The sequence below is a fragment of the Heterodontus francisci genome, chromosome 10 (genome assembly GCF_036365525.1).
Source record: "Heterodontus francisci isolate sHetFra1 chromosome 10, sHetFra1.hap1, whole genome shotgun sequence".
In the NCBI taxonomy this organism is placed as follows: domain Eukaryota; kingdom Metazoa; phylum Chordata; class Chondrichthyes; order Heterodontiformes; family Heterodontidae; genus Heterodontus; species Heterodontus francisci.
Window position 1 is genome coordinate 75,422,420 of NC_090380.1, and position 23,325 is coordinate 75,445,744.

The following is a 23,325-nucleotide window of genomic DNA, read 5'->3' on the forward strand; positions in this document are numbered from 1 at the left end:
TAGGCCTCAGCTGGAGAATTGTGTTCAATTCTGGACACCACACTTTATGAAGGGTGTCATTGCCTTGGAAAGATTTGCTAGAATGTATCAGGGACGAGGGACTTTAGTTATATGGAGAGACTGGAGAACCAGGGCAGAGGAGGTGAAGAGAAGATTTGATAGAGGTGTTAAAAATCATGAATGGTTTTGATGGAGTAAATAAGGAGAAACTGTTTCTAGTAGCAGAAGAGTCAGTAATCAGTGGATAAAAAGTTAAGGTGATTGGCAAAAGAACCAGAGGCGATCTAATGAAGCATTGTTTTTACACAGCGAATTGTTATGATCGGGAATGCACAGCCTGAAAGGGTGGTGGAAGAAGATTCAATAGTAACATTCAAAACAGCATTAGATAAATACCTGAAGGGGAAAAGAAAATTTCAGGGCTCTGGGGAAAGAGCAGGAGAATGGTATTAATTGGATAATCCACCAATGTTACATTTAACACAGGCACGATGGGTCGAATGGCTTCCTTCTGTGCAGTAACATTCTGTGATTCTAGAGACAAATCCAAGTGGATAGAAACAGATAGACAGACAAAAGTGAAGGACAGATGAAAAACAGTGGAAGAGAATTACATATAAATCAAGGAAAAAAGAGAGACAAAGGGCCAAATTTTATCAGCCCTCTAGAGACAGACAGTGAGAGAAGCGGGTGCTGCCTGTTGCCTTCACAGCGCCATTGAATTTTGTCCTTGGCCTTCATGCCCAAAGGCCAATTGAGTCCCTTAAGTGGCCAATTAATGGCCACTTAAGGGCCTCTTCCCGCCACCACTGGTATTTTACCAGCAGTTGCTGGGAGTCCCACCACTTGGAGAGGCTGCCCAGAAGAACCAGGCGACCTCCTCGTGGGCTGGGAGTGAGGGCCCTCCTAATTGGGCAATTGATGGCCTGTGGAGGGCCCCCGATGGCAAAAGATGCCCCTCCCCCAACACCCCCCCCTACCCTCAATAATCCGTACCCCCCACCCACCCCATCGCCGGGGCCTGCCTGACTGGCAGCTCTTGGAGGCAGGATCCTCGCACTTAAAGGGACTGGGACCCTGAGTGCCATAAAATGCAGCTGGAAGTCCCTGAAATGGCCGAGGTTCCCTTTCCCTTTCTGGCCCCCCGCCACCTGCATAAAATTAATCCCAACCTATTTTGCAGAATTACTAGTACCAGTATCCTTAGCATAAGTATTTTGGTAGCGCTCGAATTAATATGTTAGAATTAGATGACCGAGAAGTTAGACTCCATAGCATTGGTGCTGCTGGCACAATGGACCCCTGAATGCAAAAGAAATGGTGGCCAGAATCCTTTCGGCCACTTCTAAGTGTGCACCAGAAGTATGTAAAGTGGGCAGATTGTGATGTCAAACAACCTCTCGCATTGACTTGGCACACGACCTGCCATTTTGGACTATACAAATTCAGTTAATGGCCTCTCTTAAGCGTTCCCAGTTGAATACTCTTTCAGCTGTGCAAGGTACCCTCATATCCCACCCCCACTCTCCATTGCCTTCAACTAGTGTTATTTAAAGGGCTAACCATCCAACTTCCAGATGAGATGCTTTTGACTTACTTTTGCTGGTGCAGGGTTAGTGAAAGTACTGTGTTCCTGTGTTATTGGAGGAGTTTTGAAAACCTTTTGGATTTTAAAGGGAGTGGTGCTGGATCTTGACAAGGAGGTCAAAGGAGTTGTCGATACTACAGTAATGGGGGCTATAGTTGCAGTCCCTATTGGGCTGCACCATGATTTGAAATTGGAGCACAGGCAGCAGAAACGGGAAGCACTGCGCAGAGGGAGGAGGAGATAGTGGAACAGGAGGAAGGGAGGAGGCATCCAGAACCCCTTTGCCACGGATGCGCTGTCTGTAAGAGGACACTCAGACTCCAGTTCCCCTGAGATGTCATTCTCACATCACAGTTGCTTTCCAATTTCCCACCTTTCAATCCATCACAGCTTCCTCTTGGCCAAAATCCTGAAATAAATCCACAACCAAAAAACTATTCCTTAACAACTTTATCCAACAAAACTTCCAACCATACACACAAAACTGAACTATCCTTTATGCATTCCCTTAGTGACTATCTTGCAGGTGCCTTTGCCTGTCCTAGTGCTGCTATGCAATGCTATCCCAGTGGCTGCAGCATGGTTGGTGGAAGACTGCTGACTTTCAATGGGGGAGACTACAGATGGTATTGCAGGACTTCCTCGAGCAACTCTGGGCATTGAGGGCCCGTCTTCAGACTGTACCACTTCGGCATGGCTGGCAACAGCAGGGGCATTCGCAGCGTGGCAATAGTGGGAGCATGAAAGCTATCATCCTAAGAGAGGACAGCAGGTTCGTGCTTCTCAAAGCCACTGGCATTCCCCCAGCGCAGCGCCTCAGCAATCCTAATAATCTGTTGCAGGATAGATTCCTGGACTGTTTTTCATTCTTTCGTGGATGTGAGCATCGCTGGCAAGTCCATCATCTGTTGCCCATCCCTAATTGCATTTGAGAAGGTGGTGGTCAGATGCTGTCCATGTGTTGTAGGTACACCCACAGTACTCTTAGTGCTGCTCCGACAGCCTACTATTTAAGAAAGGAGGGAGAGAGAAAACAGGGAATTACAGACTTGTTACCCTTACATCAGTCATTGGGAAAATGCTAGAATCTATTCTAAAGGAGGTGATAAATGGACACTTGTACACTAATGATCTGACTGGGCATAGTCAACATGGATTTATGAATGGGAAATCATGTTTGACGAACCTGTTGGAGTTTTTTGAGGATGTTACTAACAAAATTGATGAAGGGGAGTCGGTGGACATGGTATACTTGGATTTTCAAAAGGCCTTTGATAAAGTCCCCCACAGGAGATTGGTTAGAAAAATTAAAGCACATGGAATAGGAGATAATATACTGGCATGGATTAAGGATTGGTTAACAGGCAGAAAACAGAGAGTAGGAATAGACGGGTCATTCTCACGTTGGCAGGCTGTGACTAGTGGGGTACTGCAGGGGTCAGTGCTTGGGCCTCAGCTGTTCACAATATGTATCAATGATTTGGATGTGAGGCCCAAATGTAGTAATTCCAAGTTCGTGATGACACAAAACTAGGTGAGAATGTGTAATAAAAACAAGAAATGCTGGAAATACTCTGCAGGTCTGGCAGCATCTGTGGAGAGAGAAGCAGAGTTAACGTTTCAGGTCAGTGACCCTTCATTAAACTGGCAAATATTAGAAATGTAAGTAAATGTAAGTAGCAAGTAAAGCATGGGTGGGGCAAGTGATGACAAAAGAGGTGTTGATAGGACAAGGTCGCAGAGAATAATTGACCAGAAGGTCATGGAGCAAAGGCAAACGGTATGTTAATGGTGTGGTGAAGGACAATGCATTAGTACAGAGAGAGTGTTAATTAACAGAAAAATGAACAGCCCTGGCCCCAAGCACAAACATGAAAAAAAACAGTGGGTAGGCACAGTAGAAACAAACTCAACAAACTAAAATAAAATAAACAAAGAAAAAAAAAGAAAAAATAACTAAAAATAAAAAGGGGGACCCGTCATGCTCTGAAATTATTGAACTCAATGTTCAGTCTGGCAGGCTGTATCATGTAGCGTGGGAATGTGTGTTGTGAGGAATATGCAAAGCGGCTTCAAGGGGATTTGGAAAGACTTAGTGAGTGGGCAAAAATGTGGCAGATGGAATATAATGTGGAAAATTGCGAGGTTATCCACTTTGGTAGGAGGAATAGATGTGCAGAGTATTTCTTAAATGGTAAGAGATTAGAAAGTGTAGATGTCTGCTAATATTCATTAAAAGCCCACCGAATCCCACAGCTACCTTGACTACACTTCTTCACACCCTGCCTCCGGTAACGACTCCATTCCATTCTGCCAGTTTCTCCGTCTCCGATGCACGTGCTCTGATGATGCAACCTTCCACAACAGCGCTTCTAATATGTCTTCCTTTTTCCTTAACCAAGGATTCACCCCCACTGTGGTTGACAGGGCCCTAAACGTGTCCAGCCCATTTCCCGCATCTCTGCTCTCACCCCTTCCCCTCCCTCCGAGAACTGCGACAGGGTTCCCCTCGTCCTCACTTTCCACCACACCAGCCTCCACATCCAAAAGATCATCCTCCGCCATTTCCGCCATGTCCAGCGTGATGCCACTACCAAACGCATCTTCCCCTCCTCTCCCCTGTCAGCATTCCGAAGGGATCGTTCCCTCCGCGACACCCTGGTCCACTCCTCCATTACCCCCGACTCTTTATCCCCTTCCCACTGCACATTCCCTTGCAATCACAGGAGGTGTAATACCTGCCCTTTTACCTCCTCTCTCCTCACTATCCAAGGCCCCAAACACTCCTTTCAGGCAAAGCAGCGATTTACTTGTACTTCTTTCGATATAGTATACTGTATTCGCTGCTCACAATGCGGTCTCCTCTACACTGGGGAGACCAAACGCAGATTGGGTGACCGCTTTGCGGAACACCTCCGCTCAGTCTGAAAACATGAACCCAAGCTTCCTGTCGCTTGCCATTTCAACGCACTCTCTTGTCCACATATCTGTCCTGGGATTGCTGCAGTGTTCCAGTGCACATCAATGCAAGCTGAAGGAACAGCACCTCATGTTGCCGATTAGGCACGCTACAGCTTACTGGACTGACCAGTGAGTTCAATAATTTCAGAGCATGATTGGCCCCCCCTTGTTTTCAGTTTTACTTCATGTTTTTTATTTGTATTTCATTTTATTTTAGTTTTTTTATTTTAGTTTGTTTCATCATTACACTTTTATTTACCATGTGCCTGCCCACTTTTTTTTCATGTTTTTGCTTGTGGCTAGAGCTTTCATTATTCTATCATTTAACACACCCTCTCTGCACTAACACTTTGTATTTCATCACACCACTAACACACTTTTTGTCTTTGCCTTTGCCCCATGACCTCCTTATCAGTTATTCTCTGTGACCCTCTGTTTTATCAACACCTTCACATTTGTTCTCTTTTGCCCCACCCCCACTTTATTTGCTTAAAACCTATTACATTTCTAACCTTCGCCAGTTCTCATGAAAGGTCACTAACCTGAAATGTTAACTTTGCTTCTTCCTCCACAGGTGCTGCCAGACCTGCTGAGTATTTCCAGCACTTTTTGGTTTTATTTCAGATTTCCAGCATCCGCAGTATTTTGCTTTTATATTATTGTAGATGTACAAAGGGACCTGGGTGTCCTTGTCAATAAATCACTGAAACCTAACATGCAGGTGCAGCAAGCAATTAAGAAGGCTAATGGTATGTTAGCCTTTATCGCAAGAGGATTTGAGTACAGGGGTAGTGAAGTCATGCTTCAATTGTATTGAACCTTGGTTAGACTGCACCTGGAGTACTGTGTGCAGTTTTGGTCCCCTTTCCTTAGGAAGGATATTATTGCCATAGAGGGAGTGCGATGATGGTTCACCAGACTTGTTCCTGGGATGCCGGGACTGTCAGAGTCATAGAGTTATACAGCACAGAAACAGGCCCTTCAGCCCACCGTATGCTAGAATGTTTCAAGTGCTCATCTAAATACTTCTTAAATGTCCTGAGGGTTCCTGCCCCTCTAAACCTCCTGCCCCTTACTTTAAATCTATGCCCCCTGGTTATTGACACCTCTGCTAAGAGAAAAAGTTTCTTCCTATCTAACCTATCAATGCCCCTCATAATTTTGTATACCTCAATCATGTCCCCCTTCAGCCTTCTCTGCTCTAAGGAAAACAACCCTAGCCTTTTCAGTCTCTCTTCATAACTGAAATTTTCCAGCCCAGGCAACATCCTGGTGAATCTCCTCTGCACCCTCTCCAGTGCAATCACATCCTTCCTATAGTGTGGTGCCCAGAACTGTACACAGTACTCCAGCTGTGGCCTAACTAGCATTTTATACAGCTCCATCATAACCTCCCTGCTCTTATATTCTATGCCTTGGCTAATAAAGGCAGGTATCCCATATGCCTTCCTAACCACCTTATCTACATGTGCTGCTGCCTTCAGTGATCTATGGACAAGTACACCAAGGTTCCTCTGACACTCTGTACTTCCTAGGGTCCTACCATCCATTGTATATTCCCTTGCCTTGGTAGTCCTCCCAAAATGCATCACCTCACACTTCTCAGGATTAAATTCCATTTGCCACTGCTCTGCCCATTTTACCAGCCTATCTATATCGTCCTGTAATCTGCTTTCCTCCTCACTATTTACGACACCACCAATTTTCATGTCATCTGCGAACTTACTTATCATACCTCTTATATTCATGTCTAAATCATTAATGTACACTACAAACAGCAGGGTCCAAGCACCAATCGTTGCAGTACACCACTGGTCACAGGCTTCCACTCGTAAAAACAACCCTCGACTATTACCTAACCATGTCCAATGAAGAGAGATTGGGGAAACTGGGTCTGTATTCTCTACGGTTTCGAAGAATGAGAGGTGATCTCATTGAAACCTACAAAATACTTAAAGTGATAGACAGGGTAGATGCAGCTAAGATGTTTCCCCTGGTTGGGGAGTCTAGAACGAGGGGACACAATTTCAAAATAAGTGGGAAGCCACTTAGGACAGAGATGAGGAGAAATTTCTTTACTCAGAGGGTTGTGAATCTTTGGAATTCTCTATCCTAGAGGGCTGTGGAAGCTCAGTCATTGAGTCTGTTTAAAGCAGAGATTAACATATTTCTCAATACAACTGACATAAGGGGATATGAGGATAGTGTGGGTAAAAAGCATTGAAGTAGATGATCTGCCATGATCATATTGAATGGTGGAGCAGGCTCGATGGGCTGAATGGCCTGCTCCTGCTCCTATGTCCCTATGTCCTATGTTCCTATGTTCTATGTTGCTGTGTAGCTTTGAGCACTGGTATCCAAATCATGATGGCAGTAGTCTGAGCCTACATGACACCAAGCATGGATCTCATGACCTCGGACTGAGCTTCAACTGCAGCACTGAGATGTGGGATGGCTTCTGTCTTTGTTGCAATGGAAGCTGAGCTGGCAACCACCAGATGCTGCATCACGGCTGGGCCTACAGTGCTGCCATGGAGCCACCACTTCCAAGACAGAACCATAGAACAATTGTGGCACAGAAGGAGGCCATTCAGCCCATCATGTCTGTGCCAGTCAGAAAAACTAGTCGCCCAATCTAATTCCACCTTCCAGCACTTGGTCCATAGCCTTGCAGGTTACAGCACTTCAGGTGCATGTCCAGGTACCTTTTAAAAGAATTGACGGTTTCTGTCTCCACCGCCGTTGCCGACAGTGAATCCCAGACACCCACCACCCTCTGGGTGAAAAAAGTTTTTCCTCATGTCCCCTCTAATCCTTCTACCAATCACCTTAAATCTGTGCCCCCTGGTAATTGACCTCTCCGTTGGGGGAAACAGGTATTTACTATCTACTCTATCTAGGCCCCTCATAACTTTGTATACTTTAATTAAGTTACCCCTCAGCCTCCTCTGCTCTAAGGAAAACAACCCGAGCCTATCCATTTTTTCCTCATAGCTACAACTTTCAAGCCCTGGCAACATGCTTGTATATCTCCTCTGTACTCTCTCCTGAGCAATTATGTCCTTCCTGTAATGAAATGTAATGACAGAAAGGATGGGCTCCAAGAACTGCACGATTCCCTGTGCCATGTTGGAGCCAGACTCCACCATGCTCCTTTACAGTGACTGAAGGTTCTATGGCAAGCCTGCCAATGCACAAAGCATCTCGGTGTACATGACCATCAATGTTTTCCTGTATGGCACACCATCGAATTCCTCATCTGAGTACTCTGCAGCAGAACTCGTCTGCGACCGCGCCCTCTGGTGAGTTGGCACATAAATTATCCTTTCTCCCTGACCTTGCGGCAGCATACACGTGCCTAGTGATTCACCACAAGCTGATCCCAACTCTATACTACCCTCTAAAGTTCGCACAGTGCCATTATTTGAGCTGGTGGCTGTGAGTGTCAGATCAAGTCACAGTGCTGCTTCATCACAGATCTCGTGCAGCTTTCGGCCTTCATGACGAGGCTGCAGCTGGTTGGCCAGGTGACAGTTCTTGGGTTTCTGAAAGCAGAAATTCAGAAGGGTGGATGAGGTGAAGGAAAGGTTAGGTGGAAAGCAAGAGTCCATGTTCACACCATCTGCAGTTTCCACTTCAGGACGAGGGTGAGGTGGAATTCGAGAAGGAGCAGAAGGCAGGAACATACTGTCATCATGAATGTTCTCAGCGAGACCAGATGCAACAGCCTCAGTAACAGTTAGCCCATGATGCAGAGCCCTGTTTCTCCAGAGTGCTCAGGAGATGCAGGTGTGCTTGTCTCCCTCCAGTTCTGTGCTGTTCCCTGCAGTTATGGGCCACTATGCCTGCAAGAGAGAGAGAATAATGCCTGTGAGTGTGTTGGAATTTGATTAGATGATGTGCTGAATAGCTGGAGTGGGTATGTGGAAGCTGTGAGAGGTGGGTGTGAGGCCAGCAGCATAGGTATCTATGAGGATGAGGTGGGGTATATGAATGTTACCCTGAGTCCTGATTGCTGCTGGGTGAGTGATGGGGGTGTTGAGCCGCATAAGATGTTGGTGGAGCGGTGGGTAAGAGATGTCATCTGAAGATGTATTCACTGACCTTGACCATCCATTTGAGGTCACTGAACTTTTACCAACAATGCAGCCAGGTCCTCGGGGCCAGACTCCAGGAATTGAGCTCCAGGGCCACCTTCCCTTCTCAGGGTGTGCCTTGAGGGCCTCCTGGTCCCCTTCAGGAACATGGCGTCTTTCCTCCTTTCCATCACTAATGCCTCCAGTGCCACATCAGAAAATCTAGGAGCCCTCTCCTTTGTCCATTGCTCCATTTGCTGTGCTCTTCCAGCCACGCATTCCAGAGACAGTTACAGAAGTTGCTGTATACTGAGTGCAGCTCCCCTTTAAGAGGGGCAGACTACTTTTAAGAGGTCCAGGCTAGCTGTGCTTCGTGCAAGCCAATCACACTGCTGGGCCCCCTGTTAAGCATGCAGCTAGTCAGCAGCATGTTCCGTGCTGGGCTGCATGCTGGAATCATTTAGAAAAGGATGCAGCACAAAGTTTATGTGCTGCCTGTCTCAATGGGATTGGGGGTGGGATATTCACACATCGCGATCCCTGTGCCCAAAACGGGCCTTATCCAATTTTTCCTTCACTATATTTTGCTGATCATTATTGACAAGGATGGACATGTTGTATAACCAAACCATGACTGAGGCTTAAAAATATCAGAACAAAATATTTTGAAGCAGAACTTTTAAGATTTTTGCCCCTCCCAGCAAATGCAATAGGCATTCATCATACTCAGTTTATTTTGACAGTTCTGGCCCATTCCCTATCTGAAAGCACCTTCACAACCTCCTTACAGAAAACTTCTCTGGCACCTCTTGCCCGTTTCTCATCCACTCATTAGGTGGCACAGTGGCTTGCACCGTAGCCTCACAGCTCCAGTGACCCGGGTTTGGTTCTGGGTACTGCCTGTGCGGACTTTGCACATTCGCCCTGTGACCGTGTGGGTTTCCTCCGCGTGTACCGATTTCCTCCCACATGCCAAAGACTTGTGGGTTGTTAGGTAAATTGGCCATTGTAAAAAAAAATTGCCCCTAGTGTGGGTAGGAGAATTGAGGGAAGGTGGGGATGTGAGAGGGGAAAAATGGGATTAATGTAGGATTAGTATGAATGGGTGGTTGATGGTCAGCATGGGCTTGGTGGGCCAAAGGACCTGTTTTGGTGCTGTATCTCTCTATTACTGCTCACAATTCTGTGCTATCTTTCTGGCTTGGGCACTCCCAGATCTGAGCTTACACTTAGAGGCGGAAACAGTGTTCTGGGCTGCTGCTTATCCCACAGCTTAATATCTTCCGATATTATTTCACCCACCTCTTTCAATGCTCACATGCTTTTAGAGCTCCCAACTCCCTATGTCTATCCTCAGTTCTCAGCTTCATCTCCCTCCTTAATGCCTCTCTCCAATAATGTTTACAAAATCTATTTTCTCTCTAGTTTTGCAGAGTGACTGTAGACACTAAAAGGGCACTAAGGAGCAAGATTCCCATCTGAGCGCTCCCAGATGATGTTTGTCCACAGTGCTCCCACCTCAGTATTCCTAAACTTAATCTGGTCCACTTATCCCAAACTGTAACTATTAATCATTGCTGCTATACATCAATCCCTCTTGTCCTCGCCCTAACTGCACACAGAGTGGAACCCCTACACTTCTCCAAAACCTCAAGCCTCCTGGTACTGACAAGCTACAAATCCTTCTTAGGTGGTATCACCCCCAACTACACGAAAACTCTCAGATACCAACTCATTTCCCCAGGTCGCACATCACACCCTAATCGTTCTTTCACACTCCAGCCCTGCTCCAAATTTCAGCCCCCAAGTGTGCCAAGATTACAACATACCTGCATCCTATCTCTTAGGCCAAGCTGTCTTTCATCCCTTCTGCCTGCTATCCTTCCATGTGCTGAACCCAACCTCTGTTTCCTCCCAGTTTTTGAGTACTTCTTGGCCTGATTCCCTAGCCCCACATCCATGTGTGCTGCAGTACCTTTCCAAAATATACTTTCTATCTGATCTGGTACTCAGTTTATGTTGTCTACTATCTTGCTACATGCCCGAGGCCTTAGAAAAGGTAAGCTGGTTATTGAGTAGATCAGTGAAGGAACATATTTGAGAACCATACAGAGGTATTTGAAGACATGCTGAAGAAAAGGAGAGAGAAAGGATGAGAATCTTAAAGGAAGAATAAGAGAGAATCTGTAAGGAAATGCATGGACACTGAGTAATGAGTAAAGTTTGAAAACCATGCAGAAATATAGAGGACAGGTATGGGCACAAAATATTAAAGAGTGGGGAATACAAAGAGGCAGTTGAATACAGAAACCAAATGGGTAGATAAAGTATGTGAAATTCAGCTTTAATTAATTCAGGTTTTAAAGTTCTTTTTGGCTGATTCTCTTACAGATGCTTGCACTTCCCACCCCCACCCCCATCAGCAGGAAGAAGCCTTACTCAGCAGAATTAGCATCTCCGCTTGAAAAAGGTACCTGATTCATAAAGCTCTATACTTGAGCTGCTTCAACTCATACTTCAAGTTGTGCAAATTATCATAATCAGTGTAGATTTTCCGGCATTGACAATTTTGGCAGCAACTTGGTTACTTACTGTGAGCACCATTAGAAACAATGTTGTGGGAACACCATCACCTACCATTATACTAATATGGTACATAGAACATAGAACAGTACAGCACAGTACAGGCCCTTCGGCCCACGATGTTGTGCCGACCCTTTAACCTACTCTAAGATCAAACTACCTACATACCCTTCATTCTACTATCATCCATGTACCAATCAAGAGTCGCTTAAATGTCCCTAATGTATCTGCTTCTACTACCACCGCTGGCAGTGCATTCCACGCACTCACCACACTTTGTGTAAAGAACCTACCTCTGACATCTCCCCTAAACCTTCCTCCAATCACCTTAAAATTATGCCCCCTGGTGATAGCCCTTTCCGCCCTGGGAAAAAGTCTCTGGCTATCCACTCTATCTATGCCTCTCATCATCTTGTACACCTCTATCAAGTCGCCTCTCATCCTTCTTCGCTCCAATGAGAAAAGCCCTAGCTCCCTCAACCTTTCTTCATAAGACATGCCCTCCAGTCCAGGCAGCATCCTAGTAAATCTCCTCTGCACCCTCTCTAAAGCTTCCACATCCTTCCTATAATGAGGCGACCAGAACTGAACACAATATTCCAAGTGTGGTCTAACCAGGGCTTTATAGAGCTGCAGCATAACCTCGCGGCTCTTAAACTCAATCCCCCTGTTAATGAAAGCCAACACCCCATACGCCTTCTTAACAACCCTATCAACGTGGGTGGCAACTTTGAGGGATCTATGGATGTGGACCCCAAGATCCCTCTGTTCCTCCACACTACCAAGAATCCTGTCTTTAAGCCTGTATTCTGCATTCAAATTCGACCTTCCAAAATGAATCACTTCACACTTTGAACTCCATCTGCCACTTCTCAGCCCAGCTCTGCATCCTGTCAATGTCCCGTTGCAACCTACAACAGCCCTCCACACTATCCACAACTCCCTTACACGATATTTTGTGACTTCTTTGTGTAAAATTGACAATTCGTGCAAATTTTGTGCCAAAGCCCAATAGGAGCTAAGTTGAGACAGCTGAACCTCATTTCACATAGGACACTTACAGTCAGCTGACATATCGCAAACTTGGCCAGTTTGTATTCAGATTCTGTATAAAGATAAATGTAGATTAGATTAGAATCTGTAAAAATTCCAACAACTCATTCATTACCTTCCAGCCTGACATCATTCTCCTAACTTGTACCTGCTGCTTTCTTTCCTTCATCTAATTCGTTATCAACAAATGGGTTTACCTCAAATTCCCATTGCTTTTATTTTCATTCGCAGCCTTTCATGAGGAACTTTGCTGTTGGATTTTTAGAGATCTAAATACATAATGTCATGTTTGTGATTGCCTTCTAAATGCTTTTTTCCATTGGCCAGTGTACCCACTGCATTGCGTACACATAAGAAAAGGTTAAACCATTCTATTTTTTTTTAATAGATACGTCTACTGCACTGGTGGATATGAGATATTATAATGATCTGATGAGCCTAGTGCCCCTGGAAAGTCTCTCTGTGCCTTTAATATTACACTGTATACTGGATCAGGTTTGTATGTGTTTGGCATGTATTAATGACTTGATGGCAAAGTCCCCAGTTAGCTTATCTTTAACACTGTACTATTAATTTAATTTAACATTTCCCTCTTAGGTACTCATTTCAATATCCAGGCATTGGAGGCTTTATTGCAAATTAAGGTTTATTTATTCGAGAATAGTCATTTGGTAGAACAGAACTTGAGTATTGCTGAAAACAGAGACATTTTGTCGAAGCTTTTCGTCTTGAACTCATCGCTGTTTCCCGCCCGCTGAGTAAACTCGCTCTCTCTCACAGTCTCTTTATGCACCGGCTCCGCTTTCACTGTTTGCCGCGCACTCAGTGAACTCTCGCTTTCTCTCCTGGTCTCTTTAAGCTCCAGCTCTGCTCTCGCTGTTTCCCGTTCACTGAGTCATACAGTATAAATTTTTTGCTTTCCCTTACATTGGTATTCTTGTGAATTGTTTTGATGAGTGCAAGATGAAAAGCTTCGACAAAATGTTTCTGTTTTCAGCAATTTTAAAGAATACTTAATTGCAATATCCAAATGAAATTATAAACCTCATTTTCATTTACACTTGGTCTTGAAGGAAGTCAGGTACAGGAAGGGATTTTTTTTCAGGGGATTGCTGCCTGGGATATTGGATTATACCCACTGTATTCCACACGCATAAATCATGGAAAAAGAAAAGTCTGTTCATTGATATGGAACTTTTGTGAATAATAAGTCTCGTTTGATGTACAAACAGTACCCCTTAACACTGCACTGAGCAGTTAGTGTTGATGTGAGTTACAGCCATGGCAGCTGAGCCATGGAGCTTTAGAACACTTTGCTCTTTAGCAGTGACATTAGCACTTTAGTAACATGCATTTTTGGTTTTGCATTAATGCCACTGGCCCCTTCATTCCTGAGTTACTAACTGATCACATGAATAAATTACAGGGCGGTGCAGTGGTTAGCACAGCAGCCTCACAGCTCCAGCGACCCAGGTTCAGTTCTGGGTACTGCCTGTGTGGAGTTTGCACGTTCTCCCTGTGACCACGTGGGTTTCCTCCGGGTGCTCTGGTTTCCTCCCACAGCCAAAGACTTGCAGGCTGATAGGTAAATTGCCCATTGTAAATTGCTCCTAGTGTAGTTAGGTGGTAGGAGAATTGAGGGAAGGTGGGGATGTGGTAGGGAATATGGGATTAATGTAGGGTTAGTATAAATGGGTGGTTGATGGTTGGTACAGACTCAGTGGGCCGAAGGGCCTGTTTCATTGCTGTATCTCTCTATGACTTGAAATGAGAAAAAGAGAAAAGGTGCCTTAACTTCTCCCGCTAAAAAGATTTGTAATTCTGTTGTTCATTATTCTGCCATTAACACTCTCTCTGGACAAATGCTTTGTCTTTGAATAGAACAGTTAGCATTCGCTTTGCCTTTTGTTCCATGACATCTTTGTCATTTAATCTCTCCCACCCTCTACCCTATCACAGGCCTTTCCTTTTGTTCTTCCACCCCCTCCCCTCATTCAATGGCATAAAACCCATCACATTTCTACCTTCCTTTGGTTCTGAAGAAATCATATCTGACTTGAAACATCAGCTGTTTCTCTCTCCACAGATGCTGTCAGACCTGCTGAATATTTCCAGCATTTATGTTTATATTTCACATTTCCAGCCTCCGCAGTATTTTGCTTTTATCCAAGAAGGAAGTAGTTTCCCATTCTATCACAGCACAATGGTTGAGGTCTGAACATGAACACTCAAAACCATGCTTAATTGGCTTGCTCCCATCAGAAGCAACCCCCGCAGCCCCACATTCATTATTAACGGTGAGAAAGAGCTTTCCATTAACACCATATAATCCTACACCTATACCTCCCACAATAAACGTGACAAAATCAGCTGTGGCATGTTTGCCAATCCAAGGAACTGATACTGAGTGATGCATAACCCAATGGCAACACCATGATATTTGGGAATAATTTCCCCCATCCCCAGTTGCAAGAGCTTCACAACAATTGCTTGACTAGGTTTTGAATTGCCTGCATTAGGACACCAAGAGATCAAATAATGTTGCCTGAAAATACAACACTATTGCTCCCATTTGATAACGTAATACAAACCTTCATTACAATTAGGCTAATAACTAGAAGTGTTTCTGTGATGGTTTGCTTCAATTAATATAGAACAAGGCAAAAGCAGCTAAGGCTCTGAGATGGCATTTTTTATCATTTCCGATCTCCGTTATTATGTACAGGTTGTTGCAACAGAAGAAAGTCTAACTCCCCCAAGTGAACTTATTCCCAAACCACGGGAAGATGGACTGGACCAGAGACTAGTAGATCATATGATATCCAGTGTGCTTAGTCTTTCATTGTCTGAGGACGACAAACAGGTACCAACCGATCCAATTACACTACAATGCAGATAAAGGGCGCATACATTTTGTGTGATGATAACAAAAGGAACAATTAAAAATCTATACTTTGGTTGGAGTGTGGAATGTTGGGGGGTGGTTTGAATTGGGTCATTAAAGGAGACTTCAAATCGCTGACAGTAAATTTTAAGCCAGTATAACTGAGGTCAGATGACACCATAAGTTTTTGTTTGGCATATGGAACATTAACTTATGCTCATGTATTTTAATTTTTTTGCAGAATTTTCTCCTTAAAAGGAGGAGTATAAAGAATGGAACATTTTTCCATTTTATGTAGCTAGAGTTAGCATTGCATATTCCCAAATCAGATGTTGGCCAGGCAGATGCAATATAGAGCACTCTGTGTTCTGCGTCATTAATAGTCTCAAGGTCTTGAGTTTAACTCCCCACGCCCAACGGGAATGGGGGATTAAAATTGGGGCAATGTGCATGTTCATACCATCTGCTGCCAGTTTAAATCCCAAGTTTCATGCTCACTGTAAGGACCTCATAAATATGTAAAAGTCTTGAATCCTATAATACAGCTAGGATTCCAACATCATTTTAACTCAAGTTTGCACAAGTCTCATTGAGTGTCAGAATCAACAGTAAAAGATGGTGGCAAACTTGAACAGGACCAAAAGAGGCTCAGAAAAGTTTATAAAATTTATTTTTCCTATGTGTCCTCATGGGCAGGGAGGAACTGAGGTGCTCCATTGGGCCTCACAGGAAACCTTGGGCTTTCCCTTGCCTAGGTTTCATCTCACCTCCACTTACTTTATTACTTCATTTACTTTCACCTTATGTTGGGAATGTTCCGTTCAGTTCCCAATGGTGACCACCTGTCGCCCAAATTTCCAATCCTGTTTCCGCCCACCAGTCAGGTAACATGTCTTGCTAAGTTCGGGAGACTCATGGCCAACTTTTTTTTTCCAAAAATATACTTTATTCTTAAAAATCTGTAAAAAATGCATGACAAAACAGTTCAAAACAGAACCAAGTTGACATTCCAAAAGTGCAAAGGAAATCAGTTTTCTTCAATACAGGAGTGAGTCACCTCACAAACCTTCAATTCCATTTTACATGCCATGTACATTTTACAGCAAACCCATATTGGGCGTATACAGCCCCTCAGGGTTCCCATGGGTCCAGCCCCTCAGTTCACTTTGGTGGGAGGACCTCACAAAGTGGTCTTTCCCCATTGAGCCTTTGCAGCAGCTGCCCCAAGCTTTAGTGCGTCCTGCGGCATGTAGTCCTGGACCTTGGAATGTAGCAGTCTGCAACTTTCGGTCGTGGACAACTGTTTGTGCCGGAAGACCAGTAAGTTTCGGGCAGACCAAAGAGCGTCTTTCACAGGATTGATGGTCCTCCAGCAGCAGTTGATGTTTATCTCTGTGTGCGTCCCTGGGAACAGCCCATAGAGCACATACTCCTGTGTTACAGAGCTGCTTGGGATGAACCTCGACAAAAACCACTGCAACTCTTTCCACACCTGCTTTGTAAAAGATACATTCCAGAAGGAGGTGGGCAACTGTCTCAACCGCAGCCACCTCGAGGGCAGAGTGTGGAGTGGGGGGGGCGAGACTCCGGGCATGCAAGAAGGATCTGATGGGGAGGGCCCTTCTCACCACCAGCCAGGCTACATCTTGGTGCTTGTTTGAAAGTTCTGGTGATGAGGCATTTAGTTTAGTTTAGTTTAAAGATACAGCACTGAAACAGGCCCTTTGGCCCACCGAGTCTGTGCCGACCATCAACCACCCATTTATACTAATCCTACACTAATCCCATATTCCTACCACATCCCCACCTGTCCCTATATTTCCCTACCACCTACCTATACTAGGGACAATTTATAATGGCCAATTTACCTACCAACCTGCAAGTCTTTTGGCTTGTGGGAGGAAACCGGAGCACCCGGAGAAAACCCACGCAGACACAGGGAGAACTTGCAAACTCCACACAGGCAGTACCCAGAATTGAACCTGGGTCGCTGGAGCTGTGAGGCTGCGGTGCTAACCACTGCGCCACTGTGCCGCCCCTATGACTTTGGCAATCTGCTCGGGTAACCATCCAACAGGATCCACCATCTCCTTTTCCGGTAGGGCCTTGAGGACATTCCGTGTAGAATACTGGCTGATGGATTGGTGGTGTCATGGTCCAGTAGTTTTTTTTCAGAATATGCAGTTTGCCTTTAAGGCTTGGAAGGGATCAGTACTGCGTTAAGAGCCGGCAAGCCTCAGGAGTTAGAGGAAGGTGCATTTTCATTGCTTTAGAAACAGCCATTTGGAGACTGCAATTCAAAGGGTGCATTCTCATTACCATAGATATAGCCACTGGGAGTGAGTTTCATGCAATACGTCTGTTGCAATTCAGTTTTGAACTGGCTTTTAAGTGGGACAGTTTGTTCTAACAGAACACACACAGACAGAAGACACAGCTGTGGTGTTCAGACACCTGAAAAAGAGTTCTCAACCATTTAAACTGAAAGAATAGGATTTTAGTCTGTTTAATTATTATCTCTCAAAATTCTAAGAAAAAGTGAAGCCAAAACAGAGATCTCTGGTAATTTAAATTGAAGAAAGGGAAGTTGGACTGTGACAATCTTTTATCCCTCAAAAACTCTAAAGTCAGACTGATTATGTTGAAAGTGTCTGCAAGTCGTTAATTGTTAAAATTTGCTGGAGAAGGAAAGCAACATCCTGTAAGGGCTTCGAGCAACATCCTATGAGGACTTCAAGCAACATTGGACTACAAACTTGCAAGGGCTCTAATTGTTTGCAATTTTAAATGTTGTTTATATCTTCATAGTGTTTAAGAATTTAGTTCTTCTAATTAAAGAGTTAATTTATTAATTTAAAGAGGTTTGGTTAACCTCATTCGGGGGTTAATAGATGGTACAATTTGGTTGGGTCTTTCTTTAATTTGGAAAGTTTTAAATGGTATGTTAGTCGATCTGTGGAACAACGCGATTGAATTATCAGTGCATTGGTCCCACCGCAATCAGAATTATATATTTTGATTTGGGGCTTTGACAGGAGCGGTCGGTCCTAACAGTGGTCAAAGGTGTTTTCCCACAGACACTTTCCCACTAAGGATAGGTGGTACGGCACAGTCCAACTGGATGGAGCGTTCCATGGCAATGTGACTAGCCACATCCTTCACAACACCGGGGACAGATAGAACCTCAGCACATAGTGACACTTGGTGTTTGCCTACTGGGGCTGAACGCACAGCTTGATGCAGCCGCACAAGAAGGTGGTCATCAGGATGAGGGCAATGTTGGGTACATTTTTCCTGCCCTTATGCAGAGGTTTGAGCATTTAATGTTGCCCAGGAGTAAAATTGGCACCATAATGCAAGCTTGCCACTCACCCTGGCCCCTGGACGTTGCACTCACCTCATAGTTAAATTCTCTTAACTCCAAACTTACAAGAATATTTCTATTGTTATATTATCAGCCATTGTGTACTTTGTTCGAATTTTTACCAGTTTTATGTCTGCCAGGTTGAGATTTTTAAAATAGAAATTGTTGGAACTCGTAGCAAATTCCTGAATTCAAATAAGCTCCCATAAATAAAAGACAGTAGGGATGATTCTGCAGTGATATGCTTGGGGAGCATCCCCTTGCCAGAGTCAGAGGGGTGGCTGAGCCTGAGAAACTAAAACTAAGTGACTAATAAAGTGCATAACATCAGTGTTTAATTAATTCATCAGATATAGGGAGATAAAGGTTAAAATTAACTAAATAAAGGATATCAACATTAAAGGGTTGCGAACTCTTGTTAAATTAAAATCTGACATTTAGGGCGGAATTTTCCTTCCAGGGTCAGGAAATGGACGTCAGGCTGTTTCCAGGTCCCAATTCTGCCCGTGGGGAAGCAGTCACATGCCCTGATTCTCATGGGGCGGCCTGTTAATTTGCTGAAGGTTGGGTTGGGCAACCAATTAGCAGCCACAGCGGCTGGAATGGAGGCAGGACTGAATGAATGCAGGCTCAATTTAAACAGACCAATTGCAGTAGCAGGCATGGACAGGAAAGGCAGAGGCCTGGAACCCAGGGCAGGGTTGCTGCTCGCTTTGTGGACACAGACTTGGAGGTCCTCCTTGAGGCAGTGAGGGAGAGGAGAGAGAGATCCTCTTTCCAGAGGGTGGATGGAGAGGCCACCCTTCCAAACCAAGCAGGCATAGATAGAGATGACTGAGAAGGTAAGCAGTGTGGTCAGGATGAACTGTGTGCAGAGCCCAAAGCGGTTCAATGACCTTATTCGCTCTGGCAAGGCGAGTACAACGTCAGACCCTCATGACAGGCCTCAGGGTATTTAGCCTCCAGCAGACACACAGCTGAGCAGCCTGAGGGTGCATGCCATTCCTGAACATGGGAGCAATGTGTGCCAAGGGTACTTACTGGCCCCTCAGCAAGGCTCTGAGCCATAGTGTTGCTGAGGATCGTCCAGCACTGATATATGCAGCTTCTTATGTCAATGAGCCGATGGCATTGGCCTTAGAGGCCAGCAGTGCCATATCTCTCTCTCTCTCACTCTTTTGTCCTAGCAGGAGAAGAGGACACATAATGCCTGAGAAAGGGTGCAGACTGGAGGAGGAGTGCCCAACCTACACATCGTGACCGTCATGGAGGAAGGAGCGATGGAAATTGCTGGGGTGGCTGACCATGAGAAAGTCGGAGAAGGCAAGATGGGGCAACCCCGATAGAGAGGGTGAATAGATACTGCAATGCGTAGATGAAAGGGGTGCAGTGCACTCCACTCCATCTGACAGCATGCCATAGACAGCTGCATTGAGAAGCCTCAGCACTGCAGAGGCTTCTACTCTCCATGACTAGTTCTCATGATCTCTTCTTGTTCAAACGTCAAGGGGGAAGGACAGATTCCTGTGTCTGCACTGGGGCAAGTGCTACCAGCAGAAGCATTGGAGCAAGCTGTGTCATATCTTACAACCACACCCTCCACCAGTTCAGGTACAGTCACCTCAGTGGGTTCTCGCACAAGATTAAATTGGGAGGCACTGGGTGATGAGCATGTCGTGAGTGAGCAGGGGGAGGTGAGAGAAGCAGAGACAATGGTGGACAATCCCCCTCAGAGGATGGAAGACAGACACAACCATGCTCAGCTGGGCACAGTTGCAAGGTCTCAGGAGCCATAAGAAAGAAGGCTCCACTTAGATCAGCAGCAACAGATGTGCTTCCACATATCAGAGCTCCCTGAGGCAGTGCAGCACCTTGGGCTGGGAATGGAGAGCCATATGTGGCAGCGTTTGGAATGCATGCAGGAACTATGCACTGACATTCACAGAATGCGTGCCAAACTCTAGCATAGACAGGTCAGTGGCGCTGGTGGCACAGAGATGTTTGGGGTGAATGCCAGTTGCACCCCAACTGGTGGTCCCTTCCAGCCATCCGGAGTGCCAGCCAAGGGCTGAGGCAGTCACCGGGGAGGATGAGGGTGCCAGCCCTCGTTGGGCGCCCTCATCATCATCTTTGGCTTCCTTGGCCCCTCTGACTGAGGAACCATCTGTGCAGCAGGGCCCTGTGATGGAGGCTGCTTCTACACTGATGCTGGTGTAGCAGCCTCAGGAGGTGTCCCCACTGGCACTTCCAGAACGAGGACGACTGCCACTTGCATCTTAGCCGCAAGCAGAGACAAGTGAGATGGCTGCCTCCACCTCACCTGAGGCCACAAGGGAAGCACTGCATGGAAGCGGCCAAGAGGATTTGCCTCACCTATAAATGTGCACTTTTTCTATTTTTCAACATTATGTAAATGTTGGCACATGACATGTCAACCAGAGGTGAGAGATTCATTTCTTTGATGGCAAGACATGAGTTCCAGACCATGACACATTCCTGGATTAGAGAGACTCAGCTGAAACGCTCTTGATCTTTTCATTCAGAACTGTTGACAAGACATCAGCCGTCTCAATTTCTCTGCTCCCCTCACTCACTCTAAACTGTCTCACTCTGAACTTGCTGCACTCTGTTCTCAAATCTAACCCTGACATTGTGATCAAACCTGCTGACAAGAGTGGTGCTGTTGTTGTCTGGCGTACCGACCTCTGCCTCTTGCAGAGGCAGAGCGCCAACTCTCAGACCCTTCTTCTTACCTCCCCCTGGACCACGACCCCACCAATGAACATCAAGCTACTGTCTACTGGATTGTCACTGGCCTCATCTCCTCCGGGGATCTTCCCTCTACAGCTTCCAACCTCATAGTCACGCAATCCTGGATAGCCCGCTTTTACTTCTTCCTAAAATCCACAAACAGGACTGTCCTGGGAGACCCATCGTTTCAACCTGTTCCTGTCCCACTGAACTTATTTCTTCCTATTGTCACGAAGACCCCCACCTGCCAAGAATGAGGCACATTAATTTTGCCATATGAACATCAATTTTAAACTGTTGCTGGAGTGAAGAGATAACTTGTTTGAAGAGACCAGCAATGGCTGGAAGAACATTTGCATACTAAGAGACAGTGCTCGGAGAGACAAAAGAATTGCTCACCGATTCAATTATCAGAGATTGGGCTGGGCAATGGTGATCCACATCTTGTCGTGGTGGGAGACAGCACTACACCACCGCCCCCCGCCCCCCCCACCCCACACCGAGAGCTTTGGAATCCACAAAAGACGCAGGAGAGTTTGTTGAAAAAAACTTAGTCACATGACTAACCTGCTGGCCAACTTGGAGTTTTGGATTGTGCTCACAGGACAGTTTAATCAGACTGCAGTTTGCAACTGAAGCTGGAACAAGAAAGCCTCTCTCATGGCTTTCTCTCTCTTGCTTTCTCACAAGCCTCCGGACCCGCTGAAGACACGTAAACCTCAAGAGAGAAACGACTCCTACATCGAAACAAGTTAAAGCGTGCACTGGGTCCTAATGAACAGCAAGACTTACCGGCAACCAAAGACTCAACATCAAACTCAAAGGACGGTAAATAGAGATCCATCTATTGCCTCAAACTTTTCCCTTTTATTCTTTTCTACTATTTCTTTCTCTATCTGTGGGTGTGTTTATCACGTATGCATGCTAGTGTGGTTGCGTCACATATTTGTAGTTATTAACCGAATTAGAGTTTAAGATTAATAACCTCCCACCTTTCTTGTTTAAAGGCTGAGGGACTTGAGGTTGTTTTCGTTGGAGAGAAGGAGGAGGAGAGGTGACTTAATAGAGACATATAAGATAATCAGAGGGTTAGATAGGGTGGATAGTGAGAGTCTTTTTCCTCGGATGGTGATGGCAAACACGAGGGGACATAACTTTAAGTTGAGGGGTGATAGATATAGGACAGATGTCAGAGGTAGTTTCTTTACTCAGAGAGTAGTAGGGGCGTGGAACGCCGTGCCTGCAACAGTAGTAGACTCGCCAACTTTAAGGGCATTTAAGTGGTCATTGGATAGACATATGGATGAAAATGGAATAGTGTAGGTCAGATGGTTTCACAGGTCGGCGCAACATCGTGGGCCGAAGGGCCTGTACTGCGCTGTAATGTTCTAATTCTAATTCTAATTCTAAAAAATCTAAGAAAACCTATCTTGATTGATTTCTTTGCCTTACAATTGGAAAGCGGTGAACGAGCATTCACTGAGAGGGTGCTAAAACATGCTTTAAAAAAAAAATTTCAGCACCACCCCCCCCACCCCCCACCATCTCCCCACCACCAATCTCATGCTGACATTTCTGTCCTGGCTTGCTGCAGTGTTCCAGTAAAGCTCAATGCAAGCTCGAAGAACTGCGTTCCTCATTTTCCAATTAAGCACCCTACAGCCATCCGGACTGAACATTGGGTTCAATAATTTCAAAGCATGGCTGGCCCTTTTTTTTTTTAAATTTTATTTTATTTTGTATCATCATTTTCTTTTGCCATGTGCCCGCCTACTGGGTTTTTCATGTTTGTGCTTTTGGCTAGGTCTGATCATTATTCTGTCATTAACACTCTCTCTATACTAATGCTTTGTCTTTCACCACACCATTAGCACACTTTCTTTGCCTTTGCCCCATGACTTCCTTGTCAGTTAATCTCTCCGGCCCTCTGTCCTATCACACATGCTCTCTTTCCCCTCCTCCACCCCCGCTTTACTTGCTTAAAACCTATTACATTTCTAACCTTTGGCAGTTCTGATGAAAGGTCACCAACCTGAAATATTAACTCTGCTTCTCTGTCCACAGT

The 23,325-nt window shown here is 45.2% G+C and overlaps 1 protein-coding gene across 14 annotated transcripts in view; it reads left to right on the plus strand.

Moving 5' to 3' along the window:
- Positions 1 to 23,325, plus strand: part of spag17 (sperm associated antigen 17) — a 428,416-nt gene that overhangs the window by 129,562 nt on the left and 275,529 nt on the right. For all 14 annotated transcript variants that reach the window (XM_068040791.1, XM_068040788.1, XM_068040787.1 and 11 more), the window contains 3 exons: positions 11,017 to 11,095; positions 12,650 to 12,756; positions 14,987 to 15,124. In XM_068040791.1, coding sequence (XP_067896892.1) covers positions 11,017 to 11,095; positions 12,650 to 12,756; positions 14,987 to 15,124 — 324 coding nt within the window. The remainder of the gene's footprint in view (positions 1 to 11,016; positions 11,096 to 12,649; positions 12,757 to 14,986; positions 15,125 to 23,325) is intronic.